Below are 12,710 nucleotides of genomic sequence, written 5' to 3' on the forward strand. Positions count from 1 at the left end.
GGAAGAGCAGTTGAACGGAATGGACAGTGTCTTGAAAGGAGGATATGAGATGAACGTCAACAAAAGAAAAACGAGGATGATGGAATGTAGTCGAATTAAGTCGGATGATGCTGAGGGAATTAGATTAGGAAATGACACACTTAAAGTAGTAAAGGAGTTTTGCTATTTGGGGAGCAAAATGTCTGATGATGGTCGAAGTAGATATAAAATGTAGACGCAGAGGCAAGGAAAGCGTTTCTGAAGAAGAGAAATTTGTTAACATCGAGTATTGATTTAAGTGTCAGGAAGTCGTTTCTGAAAGTATTTGTATGGAGTGTAGCCATGTATGGAAGTGTAACGTGGGCGATAAATGGTTTAGACAAGAAGAGAATAGAAGCTTTCGAAATGTGGTGCTACAGAAGAATGCAGAAGATTAGATGGGTAGATCACGTAAGTAAGAAGGAGGTATTGAATAGAATTGGGGAGAAGAGGAGTTTGTGGCACAACTTGACTAGGAGAAGGGATCGGTTGGTAGGACATGTTCTGAGGCATCAAGGGATCACAAATTTAGCATTGGAGGACAGCGTGGAGGGACACCAAGAGATGAATACACTAAGCAGATTCAGAAGGATGTAGGTTGCAGTAGGTACTGGGAGATGAAGAAGCTTGCACAGGATAGAGTAGCATGGAGAGCTGCATCAAACCAGTCTCAGAATTGAAGACCACAACAACAATAGAAAAAAACGTAGAACTTAATTAACAATTCATGCATAGTTTATACTATAAAATAGAAAGCAGCTAATTTGCAGCCTTTGTCTACACAATATGCCTTTACCTCCTTGTAGCCCTTCTAAACGCTCAAGTCAACACGAAATACTGTTCACCCTGTAGCGCTGACTATTGGTAATGCCCAAATAATGGTGTGATTCCCGAGTGCAGCATCATTTTCGAGCAGAGTTTCAAAAAAAAATTAGACTCAATGGGAATTGTGATTTTTATTTTGCAGTAGCAAACCACTTTATCACTTTTCGAGAACATCGAACACTGAACGGGTTAACTTCTCCTTTATGTTCCTACCTAATTTAATATTTTGATTCTATGTATCTTGAAAGTGAGTGAGTCACAATCTTCTTTTTTTTTTTTATTCGACTTCTACGTTTATTACTGGAAGAAATCGAAATAAAAAACCGGCTATCGGTTATTTCAGAAACCGGCTATTTCGAGGGGTTTTAACACTCAGGTTAAACTAACGTCGAAGAAGGAAAAAAAAAAAAAGATATGGCCGAAAAGCGGTTGTTTTCGCGACAACCGTCATCCTTACCTATGAGCACCCGCTTATCTTCGGGTTTGCTTGCGTGAGGAAACGGAAAGGCCAGCGCGGCATCGAACGGGAATGAGAGAAATAATCGGTGCCAACCTATGTTCGGATATGGAACTGGGGGTATAGCATCACAGTTCCTCATGACGCACAGCGTATTTCTAGGGTCACCTTAAACCCGGGATATCCGGGTTATGCACTCTTGACAGTCTAAGCCAGAGGCTAGTGTACGAGCAATGTAAGACCTGAAGACCTGCATTCCTATAAATCAAAATTTTTTTTTTTTACAATGGGCCATCGTTCTGTTACCTTGCTACGATTTTTCCATTTTTATTGGCAATTATGGTTTTCAGTACTGACTTTGGTCAAAGCATCTATGACGTTCCGTTCGATAAACCTGCGATAATTTTCCTTCCGGAGTAGCAGAATAAACTTCATCACAGACAGCACGGTGAAGTGTACGAGTGAGGTGTAGTACACGGCAGAACGGGTGACACACACGGTTTATCCGCCGCGGAGAAATACACTACTGGCCATTAAAATTCCTACATCACGAACATGACGTGCTACAGACGCGAGATTTAACCGACAGGAAGAAGACGCTGTGATATGCAAATGGTTAGCTTTTCAGATCATTCACACAAGGTTGGCGCCGGTGGCGACACCTACGACGTGCTGACACGAGGAAAGTTTCCAACCGACTTCTCATACACAGACAGCAGTTGACCGGCGTTGCCTGGTGAAACGTTGTTGCGATGCCTCGTGTAAGGAGGAGAAATGCGTACCATCACGTTTCCGACTTTGATAAAAGTCGGATGGTAGCCTATCGCGACTGCGGTTTATCGTATCGCGACATTGCTGCTCGCGTTGGTCGAGATCCGATGACTGTTAGCAGAATATGGAATCGGTGGGTTCAGGAGGGTAATACGGAACGCCGTGCTGGATCCCAACGGCCTCGTATCACTAGCAGTCGAGATGACAGGCAGCTTATCCGCACGGCTGTAGCGGATCGTGCAGCCACGTCTCGATCCCTGAGTCAGCAGATGGGGACGTTTGCAAGACGACAACCATCTGCACGAACAGATCGACGACGTTTGCAGCAGCACGGACTATCAGCTCGGAGACCGTGGCTGCGGTTACCCTCGACGCTGCATCACAGACAGGAGCGCCTGCGATGGTGTACTCGACGACGAACCTGGGTGCACGAATGGCAAAACGTCATTTTTTCGGATGAATCCAGGTTCTGTTTACAGCATCACGATGGTCGCATCCTTGTTTGGCGAGATCGCGGTGAACGCACATTGGAAGCGTGTATTGGTCATCGCCATACTGGCGTATCAACCGGCGTGATGGTATGGGGTGCCATTGGTTCCACGTCTCAGTCACCTCTTGTTCGCATTGACGGCACTTTGAACAGTGGACGTTACATTTCAGCTGTGTTACGACCCGTGGCTCTACCCTCCATTGGATCCCTGCGAAACCCTACATTTCAGCCGGATAATGCACGACCGCATGTTGCAGGTCCTGTACGGGCCTTTCTGGATACAGAAAATGTTCGACTGCTGCCCTGGCCAGCACATTCTCGAGATCTCTCACCAATTGAAAACGTCTGGTCATTGATGGCCGAGCAACTGGCTCGTCACAATACGCCAGTCACTACTCTCGACGAACTGTGGTATCGTGTTGAAGCTGCATGGGCAGCTGTACCTGTACACGCCATCCAAGCTCTGTTTGACTCAATGCCCAGGCTTATCGAGGCTGTTATTACGGCCAAAGGTGGTCGTTCTGGGTACTGATTTCTCAGGATCTGTGCACGCAAATTGCCTGAAAATGTAGTCACATGTCAGCTCTAGTATAATATATTTGTCCAATGAATACCCGTTTATCACCAGCATTTCTTCTTGGTGTAGCAGTTTTAATGGGCAGTAGTGTAGGAACCGTTCTATTCTGCCGTGCATCCGCGCATGCGCAGTAGAGGAGACTTGCGCAGAACGCATCATTTCCAGCGGGTTCTCTGGCTATTTTTTTCGGCTGTGGTCGCGGAATGGGGAGCTGTTCACGATTGTTTAGCGCGAGGTACTCTACACATATTCCACTGAGTAATTTTTTATAAACGTGGTAATAAAACAAACGAAAATTCTCTTTTCTGTATTCCGATCGAGAGAAGCCCTATATCTAACGGCAGCTTCTGATTGCAGAAACGGACAGAAGAAATCTGGCCAGGTGCCATTACGTCTTGCCCGCTGAGGGCTCTGTTACGAACTTAATTACGTACGGGGTGACAATTAGCCAACTACATGAAATAAAATCGTCGTAGCTTCTGACGTTCGAACGGTGCGGTTGGCCGTGGGGCATGATGGGAATTAGCAGTAACTCTTTTCTAAAAAAGCGTTTGAGGGTACTCCGACATTGGATATAATGCAGCGAAAATTACTTTTAACTGAAGCATGGGATACCACCCGTCTGCTTTTAGCCACAACGTCATCAACATGTCAAAAAAAAAATGGTATCTGACTCTTCAGTTGACTTTACGCACAGAAACCATTTCTTATTTTCTGGAACCACCTGAAGATTACAGAGATACTCTAGCCCAAGGGTGTGCAGTGTTTGTGCCTTGTTTATTTCTTTCTACGCCTAAACTTCCTACTTTTTTGCAAATTCTGCAGCCAAGTTTTTTGCTTGAAGCGATCAACCAGTCATTTTTCTCACAAAATGTGATTTCTTGTTCCGAAGTCCAACATTCTGGCCGATCATTTAATTTTCTACCATGCATGCGTTTGTTCACTGGATTTTCACATGTAGATTCAGTGCTCAGGTTTACAGTTTCACTTTCGTCATCCACTGATGTTGAACTTCCTGGCTTTTCACTGACACACGAATTATTGACAGTTTTTGGTTTTTTTAGATGCAGGAGAACAAGTAAAACAGTTTGTTAGTTTCCTGCTCATCTCTCACCTCTAACTTGACTTACGTTGCAACGAAAGACAGGAGACACTGTAAAACTTCGCACAACCGACAACAATGGAACAGCAAACACAAACTAATAAAGAACAACAAAACAAAGATGGCAATGAATCGTGAAGTATGGAAGTGGCGAGACCGTAGAGACACCTATCGGTAGCTCGGCGTCTGAGCGTACGCACATCCGTTTAGCACTACCATCGCCTACTATTAGCGGGCGAGGGCACTACATGCTTGTCGAACCGGCTGCCAGCGAGTCGGTTGTCGAGAACGCTTGCCGCAGCTCGAAATGCTCGAAACAGTCAATGACATCGCTTTTCCCCACCAATAACTGCACTGCTGTCGTTCGTATTGCAATTACCAACACCAAAAAATGAAATAAAAAATTTACGTCCGAGAAATAAATATCTGGCACTCTTCCAAGTTCTCAACATCGTTAAAAAATTACTTTGTCCACGGAAAAGTTTAGGGGTACGCATTCCACGGCGTTGCCCCAGAAAAACAGCACTGGGAATTAGTACGCAGACGCATAGTTTGGTTTAGCGACGAAGCCCACTTTCAGTTGGACTGGTTCGTCAGTAAGCAGTTCCTTGCGGCCCGCTCCCTGGCAAAAATTTTCGCGTAACCTGGGGATTACGCAGGGCGCAGATGAATTTACTGCCAGCCGTAAACAAGGGCGGGCGCTACTTCACGCTTGACGTGTTTACAGCACGTACGTAACGCCCTGCCACGTGCTTCAGAGAAAAGGCCTCTCTCTCTCTCTCTCTCTCTCTCTCTCTCTCTCTCTCTCTCTCTCCCTCCCTCCCTCCCTCCGTACATTCCTTGTCACAGTTTAGCACCGCTGTGACAAAATCGGAAAAAGGAATTGTTGTAGGAGAGACTAATCCTGCATACGAAACAGTCGAAATAACTTTCAGTGTTAGGCGTAGAGGAAAGAGCGAGTATGTGGAAAGAGTACAGCGAGGGCGAGGAGATGTCTGACAGCATCATTGGGAACCAAGTGAGAAAGGCCACTGCTGGTGCACAAAAAAAAGGCGAATAGGCTCCTCTTTAAAAGACTGACAGAAAAGTGGCGACCCCTCCTCACAAAAATTTTGGCATGCGAACGTATTCGCACTTTTCTGGGCTGAAAGAGAGTAGCAGAGAGACAGTGATGTTGGCACTGAGCGAGGTGGCGCAGTGTCTAGCACATTCGTCTCGCATTCGGGAGGATGACCGTTCAAACCCACATGGCCATCCAGGTTTACGTTTACTGTGGTTTCCCTAGATTGCTTCAGAAAAATGCCGGGATGGTTCCTTCGAAAGGAAACGGCCGACTTCCTTTCCCATCCCTCCCTAACCGGATGGAAGCAATGACCTCGCTGTTTGGTTGCCTCCCCCAAATTTGCTCCCGCCCGCCCCCCCCCCCTCCCCCCGCATCAAAAACGACAGTGGAAGAGAGGAGGCACTGATGGTAAAAGAGAGGAAGTGGCAAGTGAGAGAGAAAGATGTATGGATGAAGACGATAGCAGTGGGCTCCTAAGAGAGAGACGAGATATTGCAGATGAAACAGGGAGGTAGGTGGCGACTTTACATAAGCTTGGAGGAGGGGATGGGTGGCAGGTTCCACCCCTAAACCGTTTTATATTCCTGGCTCTGGTCGCCAGTATTTTATTTTGCCAGAAGCTCGCCGTGAGGTAGCATATGGTACAAAAGTTGAGTGAGGTACAAGTGACAGAAGGTACAGTATGTACCAGCCCAAATGGAGAGTCCCCCAAATTTATTGGACTTGCTTCTGATTGGTCGGCACGTTAGGATGCTAGCTATCAAAATGTTTAACTTCTCTTATTCATTATTTATAAGGTTCTCATTTTATTTAACGCGGTTTTTAGAATGGCAGTCTCTCATGGTTACCCTACAATTCTATCGTTCTTGTTTATTAAATTTCACAAGTTTTGAGAAACGTAAGAGTAACGATATTGCAATCCAAGTGCTTGGGACACCTCCGGGTCACCTGGGCGGCCAAGTACTTCGGCTGCGCGAGTCACTCTGTCTCGGGTGTTCTGAAGGGCTGGGCATGTACCTCACTATCGTGTGTTACTTGGATTTGAATATGTAATAGTCACTCTGTCTCGGGTGTTCTGAAAGGCCGGGCACGTACCTCACTATCGTGTGTTACTTGGATATGAATATGTAATACTCACTCTGTCTCGGGTGTTCTGAAGGGCCGGGCATGTACCTCACTATCGTGTGTTACTTGGATATGAATATGTAATAGTCACTCTGTCTCGGGTGTTCTGAAGGGCCGGGCATGTACCTCACTATCGTGTGTTACTTGGATATGAATATGTAATAGTCACTCTGTCTCGGGTGTTCTGAAGGGCCTGGCATGTACCTCACTATCGTGTGTTACTTGGATATGAATATGTAATAGTCACTCTGTCTCGGGTGTTCTGAAGGGACGGGCATGTACCTCACTATCGTGTGTTACTTGGATATGAATAAGTAATAGTCACTCTGTCTCGGGTGTTCTGAAGGGCCGGGCATGTACCTCACTATCGTGTGTTACTTGGATATGAATATGTAATACTCACTCTGTCTCGGGTGTTCTGAAGGGCCGGGCATGTACCTCACTATTGTGTGTTACTTGGATTTGAATATGTAATAGTCACTCTGTCTCGGGTGTTCTGAAGGGCCGGGCATGTACCTCACTATCGTGTGTTACTTGGATATGAATATGTAATAGTCACTCTGTCTCGGGTGTTCTGAAGGGCCGGCCATGTACCTCAGTATCGTGTGTTACTTAGATATGAATATGTAATAGTCACTCTGTCTCGGGTGTTCTGAAGGGCCGTGCATGTACCTCAGTATCGTGTGTTACTTAGATATGAATATGTAATAGTCACTCTGTCTCGGGTGTACTGAAGGGCCGGGCATGTACTTCACTATCATGTGTTACTTGGATATGAATATGTAATAGTCACTCTGTCTCGGGTGTTCTTTAGGGTCGGACATGTTGTGCTATGTATCGGGTGTAATCTTAGTTGTCAATATGTAATACTCACTTTGTCTAGTCCGCATCGGAGAGCCGGACATGTGTATCATGTTTCGGAAGTTGGAGGGAAAAGTTACCACACGTATAATTAAGAAAGCTATGTCGAGTGTTGTAAAAGACAGTGTAAATATTTGAATAATAAACAAACAGGATACCTTAATGCGAAGTGTCGTCTACCATCTTTGTCAGCACTACAGACCTTGCCCTCTGTAGATACAGAGACTAACCTGGACAAGTGACTTCCCGCAAAAAGCAGAATCAAAGGTTCAAATTGGCAGCGTAGTGCTGTATTCTGTGCTGGCGACACAACTTTCGAAGAAGACAGGTTGGTGGAAAGAACGGTCAGAGACTCTTATTTAATCTCTCCAGATCCCTCCAACTTCCATATCTGACTTCCGAAGGGGCACAATTTGTAACCGGCAAACTTTAACGTCAGAAAATTTGCCCACTTTCCCCCATCCTCTACAAGCAAGTCAGTATAGGGGTCAAAATTCAAACTACTCCAAGCACGTGTGTGAAAAGGAGGCAGTGGTAGCTGAAGAGAAAGACAGCAGACTGTACGTGAAGAAGAAAGTGAAAGTGGAAATAGAAGAGAAAGAGAATGAGACAAAGACAAGGGCATTGTGAGAGAAAAGACGGTGAAAGTCGTAAGGGGCACAGAGGTGAAGTACGGCGAGACAAAGAGTTGAAACAGACAGATGGAGAGTCTAACAGGAGAATGCGCCAATTGAGGAACAAAAAAGAGAGAGAGAGAGAGAGAGAGAGAGAGAGAGAGAGAGAGAGAGAGAACATGGAAAGAGGTCGTCGGTACAGCGCATGGTCTACAGGGCCTGTGGGCGACAAGAAGACGAAGAAGAAGGAGGACGAGGAGAAGGAGGACGAGGACGAGGACGAGGACGAGGGGGGCAAGGAGGAGGAGGAGGAGGAGGAGGAGGAGGAGGGCGAGGGGGGCAAGGAGGAGGAGGAGGAGGAGGAGGAGGAGGGCGAGGGGGGCAAGGAGGAGGAGGAGGAGGAGGAGGAGGAGGAGGGCAAGGGGGCAAGGAGGAGGAGGAGGAGGAGGAGGAGGAGGAGAAGGGCGACGAGGGGGGCAAGGAGGAGGAGGAGGAGGAGGAGGAGGAGGGCGACGAGGGGGGCAAGGAGGAGGAGGAGGAGGAGGAGGAGGAGGGCGACGAGGGGGGCGAGGAGGAGGAGGAGGAGGACGACAAGGGGGGCGAGGAGGAGGAGGAGGGCGAGGGGGGCGAGGAGGAGGGCGAGGAGGAGGGCGAGGAGGAGGGCGAGGAGGAGGGCGAGGAGGAGGGCGAGGAGGAGGGCGAGGAGGAGGGCGAGGAGGAGGGCGAGGAGGAGGGCGAGGAGGAGGGCGAGGAGGAGGGCGAGGAGGAGGGCGAGGAGGAGGGCGAGGAGGAGGGCGAGGAGGAGGGCGAGGAGGAGGGCGAGGAGGAGGGCGAGGAGGAGGGCGAGGAGGAGGGCGAGGAGGAGGGCGAGGAGGAGGACGAGGAGGACGAGGAGGGCAAGGAGGACGAGGAGGGCAAGGAGGGCAAGGAGGGCAAGGAGGACGAGGAGGGCAAGGAGGACGAGGAGGGCAAGGAGGACGAGGAGGGCAAGGAGGACGAGGAGGGCAAGGAGGACGAGGAGGGCAAGGAGGACGAGGAGGGCAAGGAGGACGAGGAGGGCAAGGAGGACGAGGAGGGCAAGGAGGACGAGGAGGGCAAGGAGGACGAGGAGGGCAAGGAGGACGAGGAGGGCAAGGAGGACGAGGAGGGCAAGGAGGACGAGGAGGGCAAGGAGGACGAGGAGGGCAAGGAGGACGAGGAGGGCAAGGAGGACGAGGAGGGTAAGGAGGACGAGGAGGGCAAGGAGGACGAGGAGGGCAAGGAGGACGAGGAGGGCAAGGAGGACGAGGAGGGCAAGGAGGACGAGGAGGGCAAGGAGGACGAGGAGGGCAAGGAGGACGAGGAGGGCAAGGAGAAGGAGGGCAAGGAGAAGGAGGATAAGGAGAAGGAGGGCAAGGAGAAGGAGGATAAGGAGGAGGAGGATAAGGAGGAGGAGGATAAGGAGGAGGAGGATAAGGAGGAGGAGGATAAGGAGGAGGAGGATAAGGAGGAGGAGGATAAGGAGGAGGAGGATAAGGAGGAGGAGGATAAGGAGGAGGAGGATAAGGAGGAGGAGGATAAGGAGGAGGAGGATAAGGAGGAGGAGGATAAGGAGGAGGAGAAGGAGAATAAGGAGAAGAAGAATATACAACATTATTTAATGTGTGAGCTATGTTATTGGAATTTTCTTTCTGTGCCAAACAGTTTTCAAACTGTTAAAACGACCTGGAGAAGAGACGGCAGCTGCTGAGAACAATGAAGTCAAATCAAGGCGTCGTTCTGCGGCAACGTTTCAACAAGTCTGTACATGTCATCTTCAGGTGAAGACAAATAGGAAATGTGCTGAAACAATGTCGCAGGACGACGCCTTGGCTCGGCTGATAACCCGTCAAGATTTTACCATGGAGATTCGCTGTGTAATTCGCAAACAACAACAAAGGCAGATAAAAGTAAACCACATCGGACGATGGCTGGAACTTCGAAACTGGTAATCAATTTTAATAGAGTAGAAGGTAACCGATACCACTCAGCTTCCACTATTCGATCACAAGTATCCTCTTTGTTCTAATCGACCTTATTTCGCAGTACTTCGTGTTTATTACTTACGAATCTGTTCAACATAGCTGTCTTCTACACGGAATCGTATCTACAGAAGACTTGTACTTCTGTCTCTACATCCATAACTGTTAAATATCGATTGTACGCAAAAAACATTTTTTAGTGATACGTGACCTCGGTGGGTGTTACAGTAGCCTCACCACTTATCTGAAATATTTCGGTTTTAGCTGTTCCTGCACGGGTACTTCCCTTGTCAGTCAGAAAAATGAGGTATTTTTTACCACGGTTTAACGCCTGTAACAACCGACTTTCAAACCCATTCTGAACTTCTTTGGGCAGAAAAGTACAAGTCCAGAAATAATGAGATAGTGTGACACACTTACAGGGAACAGTGACAATTTTATTTAAGCAGAAGTTTATACGTGTATCATGTACTAACATAAATAACTTTCAGGCTGGAAACCTAACTCAGCCTCGAAAGTAGACATTCGCACAAATGATGTAGATCACATCAATTTCCTAACCACTAGGAAAAAAATTCGCCATTATCTACGGCCAAAGATACATACTCCATTAAAGAATTGCACCTCTTAACATTACAATAAATGCACCAGAATAAAGTGGTACCTCACACATCTCGTACAGCATGCCTGAAATGTTACGGTACGCGGAACACGCATTCGATAATTACAACTGTTCCCCGAAACGCTTTCCGCAGGTAAAAAATAAATGATAAACTTGTTCCTCGCAGCAGCAGCAGCAGCAGCAGCAGCAGCGAATATTATAAAATGACGAATAAAACCATGATGGCGCATCTGTTAATCATAGTTAACATGTGGATCAAGGACAGTGAAAATAGCAGAGTACCCCGCTAGTATCTTGAGTTCTGCAAGGATCACACCAGTGAGGAATATAAAACGCATTCAATTAGGAAAATCCGTACGGCAGTAGTGACGAGCACGTCGACGACGCGCACCCTGGTCGCTTAGCAGCGACAGGTGTCTCACAGGACAGAGCAGTGGGGGAGAGACGCATGGCTCGCACCTCGGTCAATGACGCCACGGGGCAGTCAATACTAGAGGCTAAGGCTAGCAGGGTTTGTAATTGTAGTTTGTAGTTGTACTCACTCTGCGCGGCGACCTGGTGGTGGTGGTGAGCGGCCGCCCTCTGCAACAAAAGAACGAGTTGTTGTAACAAAGTTGCCTTGACTTTACATATATATTTTTCACTGGGCACTACAACTCAGACAACAGCAATATAGGCTACGGACCTCTTCAATCACACTTCCAGACTGTAAATTACTTCATATCTACCTCTTTTAGCTTCCCCTCTCACTTTCTTTCACAATAAAATTCAATTAATCTGTGTCTGACAACTTTATCAATTCACTGGAAATCACTATCCTTCATCCACCTAGTCTTCATTCACTGTCCCATTACTCAAATGACCAATTTCATCATTCCAACCATTCATTCACCGAGTCCTTCGCCCACTCACCGAGTCCTTCGCCCACTCACCGAGTCCTTCGCCCACTCACCGAGTCCTTCGCCCACTCACCGAGTCCTTCGCCCACTCACCGAGTCCTTCGCCCACTCACCGAGTCCTTCGCCCACTCACCGAGTCCTTCGCCCACTCACCGAGTCCTTCGCCCACTCACCGAGTCCTTCGCCCACTCACCGAGTCCTTCGCCCACTCACCGAGTCCTTCGCCCACTCACCGAGTCCTTCGCCCACTCACCGAGTCCTTCGCCCACTCACCGAGTCCTTCGCCCACTCACCGAGTCCTTCGCCCACTCACCAAGTCCTTCGCCCACTCACCAAGTCCTTCGCCCACTCACCAAGTCCTTCGCCCACTCACCAAGTCCTTCGCCCACTCACCAAGTCCTTCGCCCACTCACCAAGTCCTTCGCCCACTCACCAAGTCCTTCGCCCACTCACCAAGTCCTTCGCCCACTCACCAAGTCCTTCGCCCATTCACTCATTCATTGCCTCATCCACCCACCCACCTAATCCATCCAATCATTTCTTCATTGGCTATTTCACTATTCCATTATTCATTACCTCAACCACCCTCCCATCCATTGTATCTACCGATACTCTTCCTCATCCCCTAATTCTTTGCCCCGTTCATTGAATTACTGAATATCTAATCCACACTCGCACTCAATTATTGATTCATTCCAATCTCATCCACACTTTTCTTTTATTCAGTCAATCTCATTCATTACAGAACCACTATGGACTTCTTACACTTAACTGAGTGTGTATCCTCAAAAGAAGTTTCAGTAAAACCAGGCGATACTGCCATACCTACATATTGTTTAATCCTTACATTATAGACGCCATCATACAAGCAGAACATTGTTCAGCAATATCGTTTCAAAAACTATTGATGTACCAGTATTTGTACTATTCATCACCTTTTCCTGCAATAACCTCAAAAAATCGTAATTTTTGCCAGTAAGGAGAAATGACATAATCTGTTATAGGCTAGTATGTGCTGTATCCGTATTTATGCAAGATTTTTTTTTAGTTTTCTTTTAATACTGACATTGCACAGTTGCCATTTGTAGTTTCTATTTTCCTGATTTACATTCCACGTTTCTCGACCTGTTACTGCCTTCTGTCAACAACGATGCGAGGTTCCACATCGACAGTTTTGCAGTATGCAATAATGGCCACTTGCAAATGGAGCTGTGACCAAGAAGCTAATGGCAAGAGACGAAATATGAAGAAACAAATACAACAAAGGGTGGAGCTGTGGAAGCTAT

General features: G+C 47.5%; 1 protein-coding gene across 1 annotated transcript in view; it reads right to left on the reverse strand.

Moving 5' to 3' along the window:
- LOC124720199 overlaps positions 1-12,710 on the reverse strand; it is a 1,401,865-nt gene that overhangs the window by 480,649 nt on the left and 908,506 nt on the right. The window contains exon 9 of the mRNA XM_047245522.1: positions 11,068-11,107. Coding sequence (XP_047101478.1) covers positions 11,068-11,107 — 40 coding nt within the window. The remainder of the gene's footprint in view (positions 1-11,067; positions 11,108-12,710) is intronic.

The sequence above is a fragment of the Schistocerca piceifrons genome, chromosome 11, assembly GCF_021461385.2.
Source record: "Schistocerca piceifrons isolate TAMUIC-IGC-003096 chromosome 11, iqSchPice1.1, whole genome shotgun sequence".
NCBI lineage: Eukaryota > Metazoa > Arthropoda > Insecta > Orthoptera > Acrididae > Schistocerca > Schistocerca piceifrons.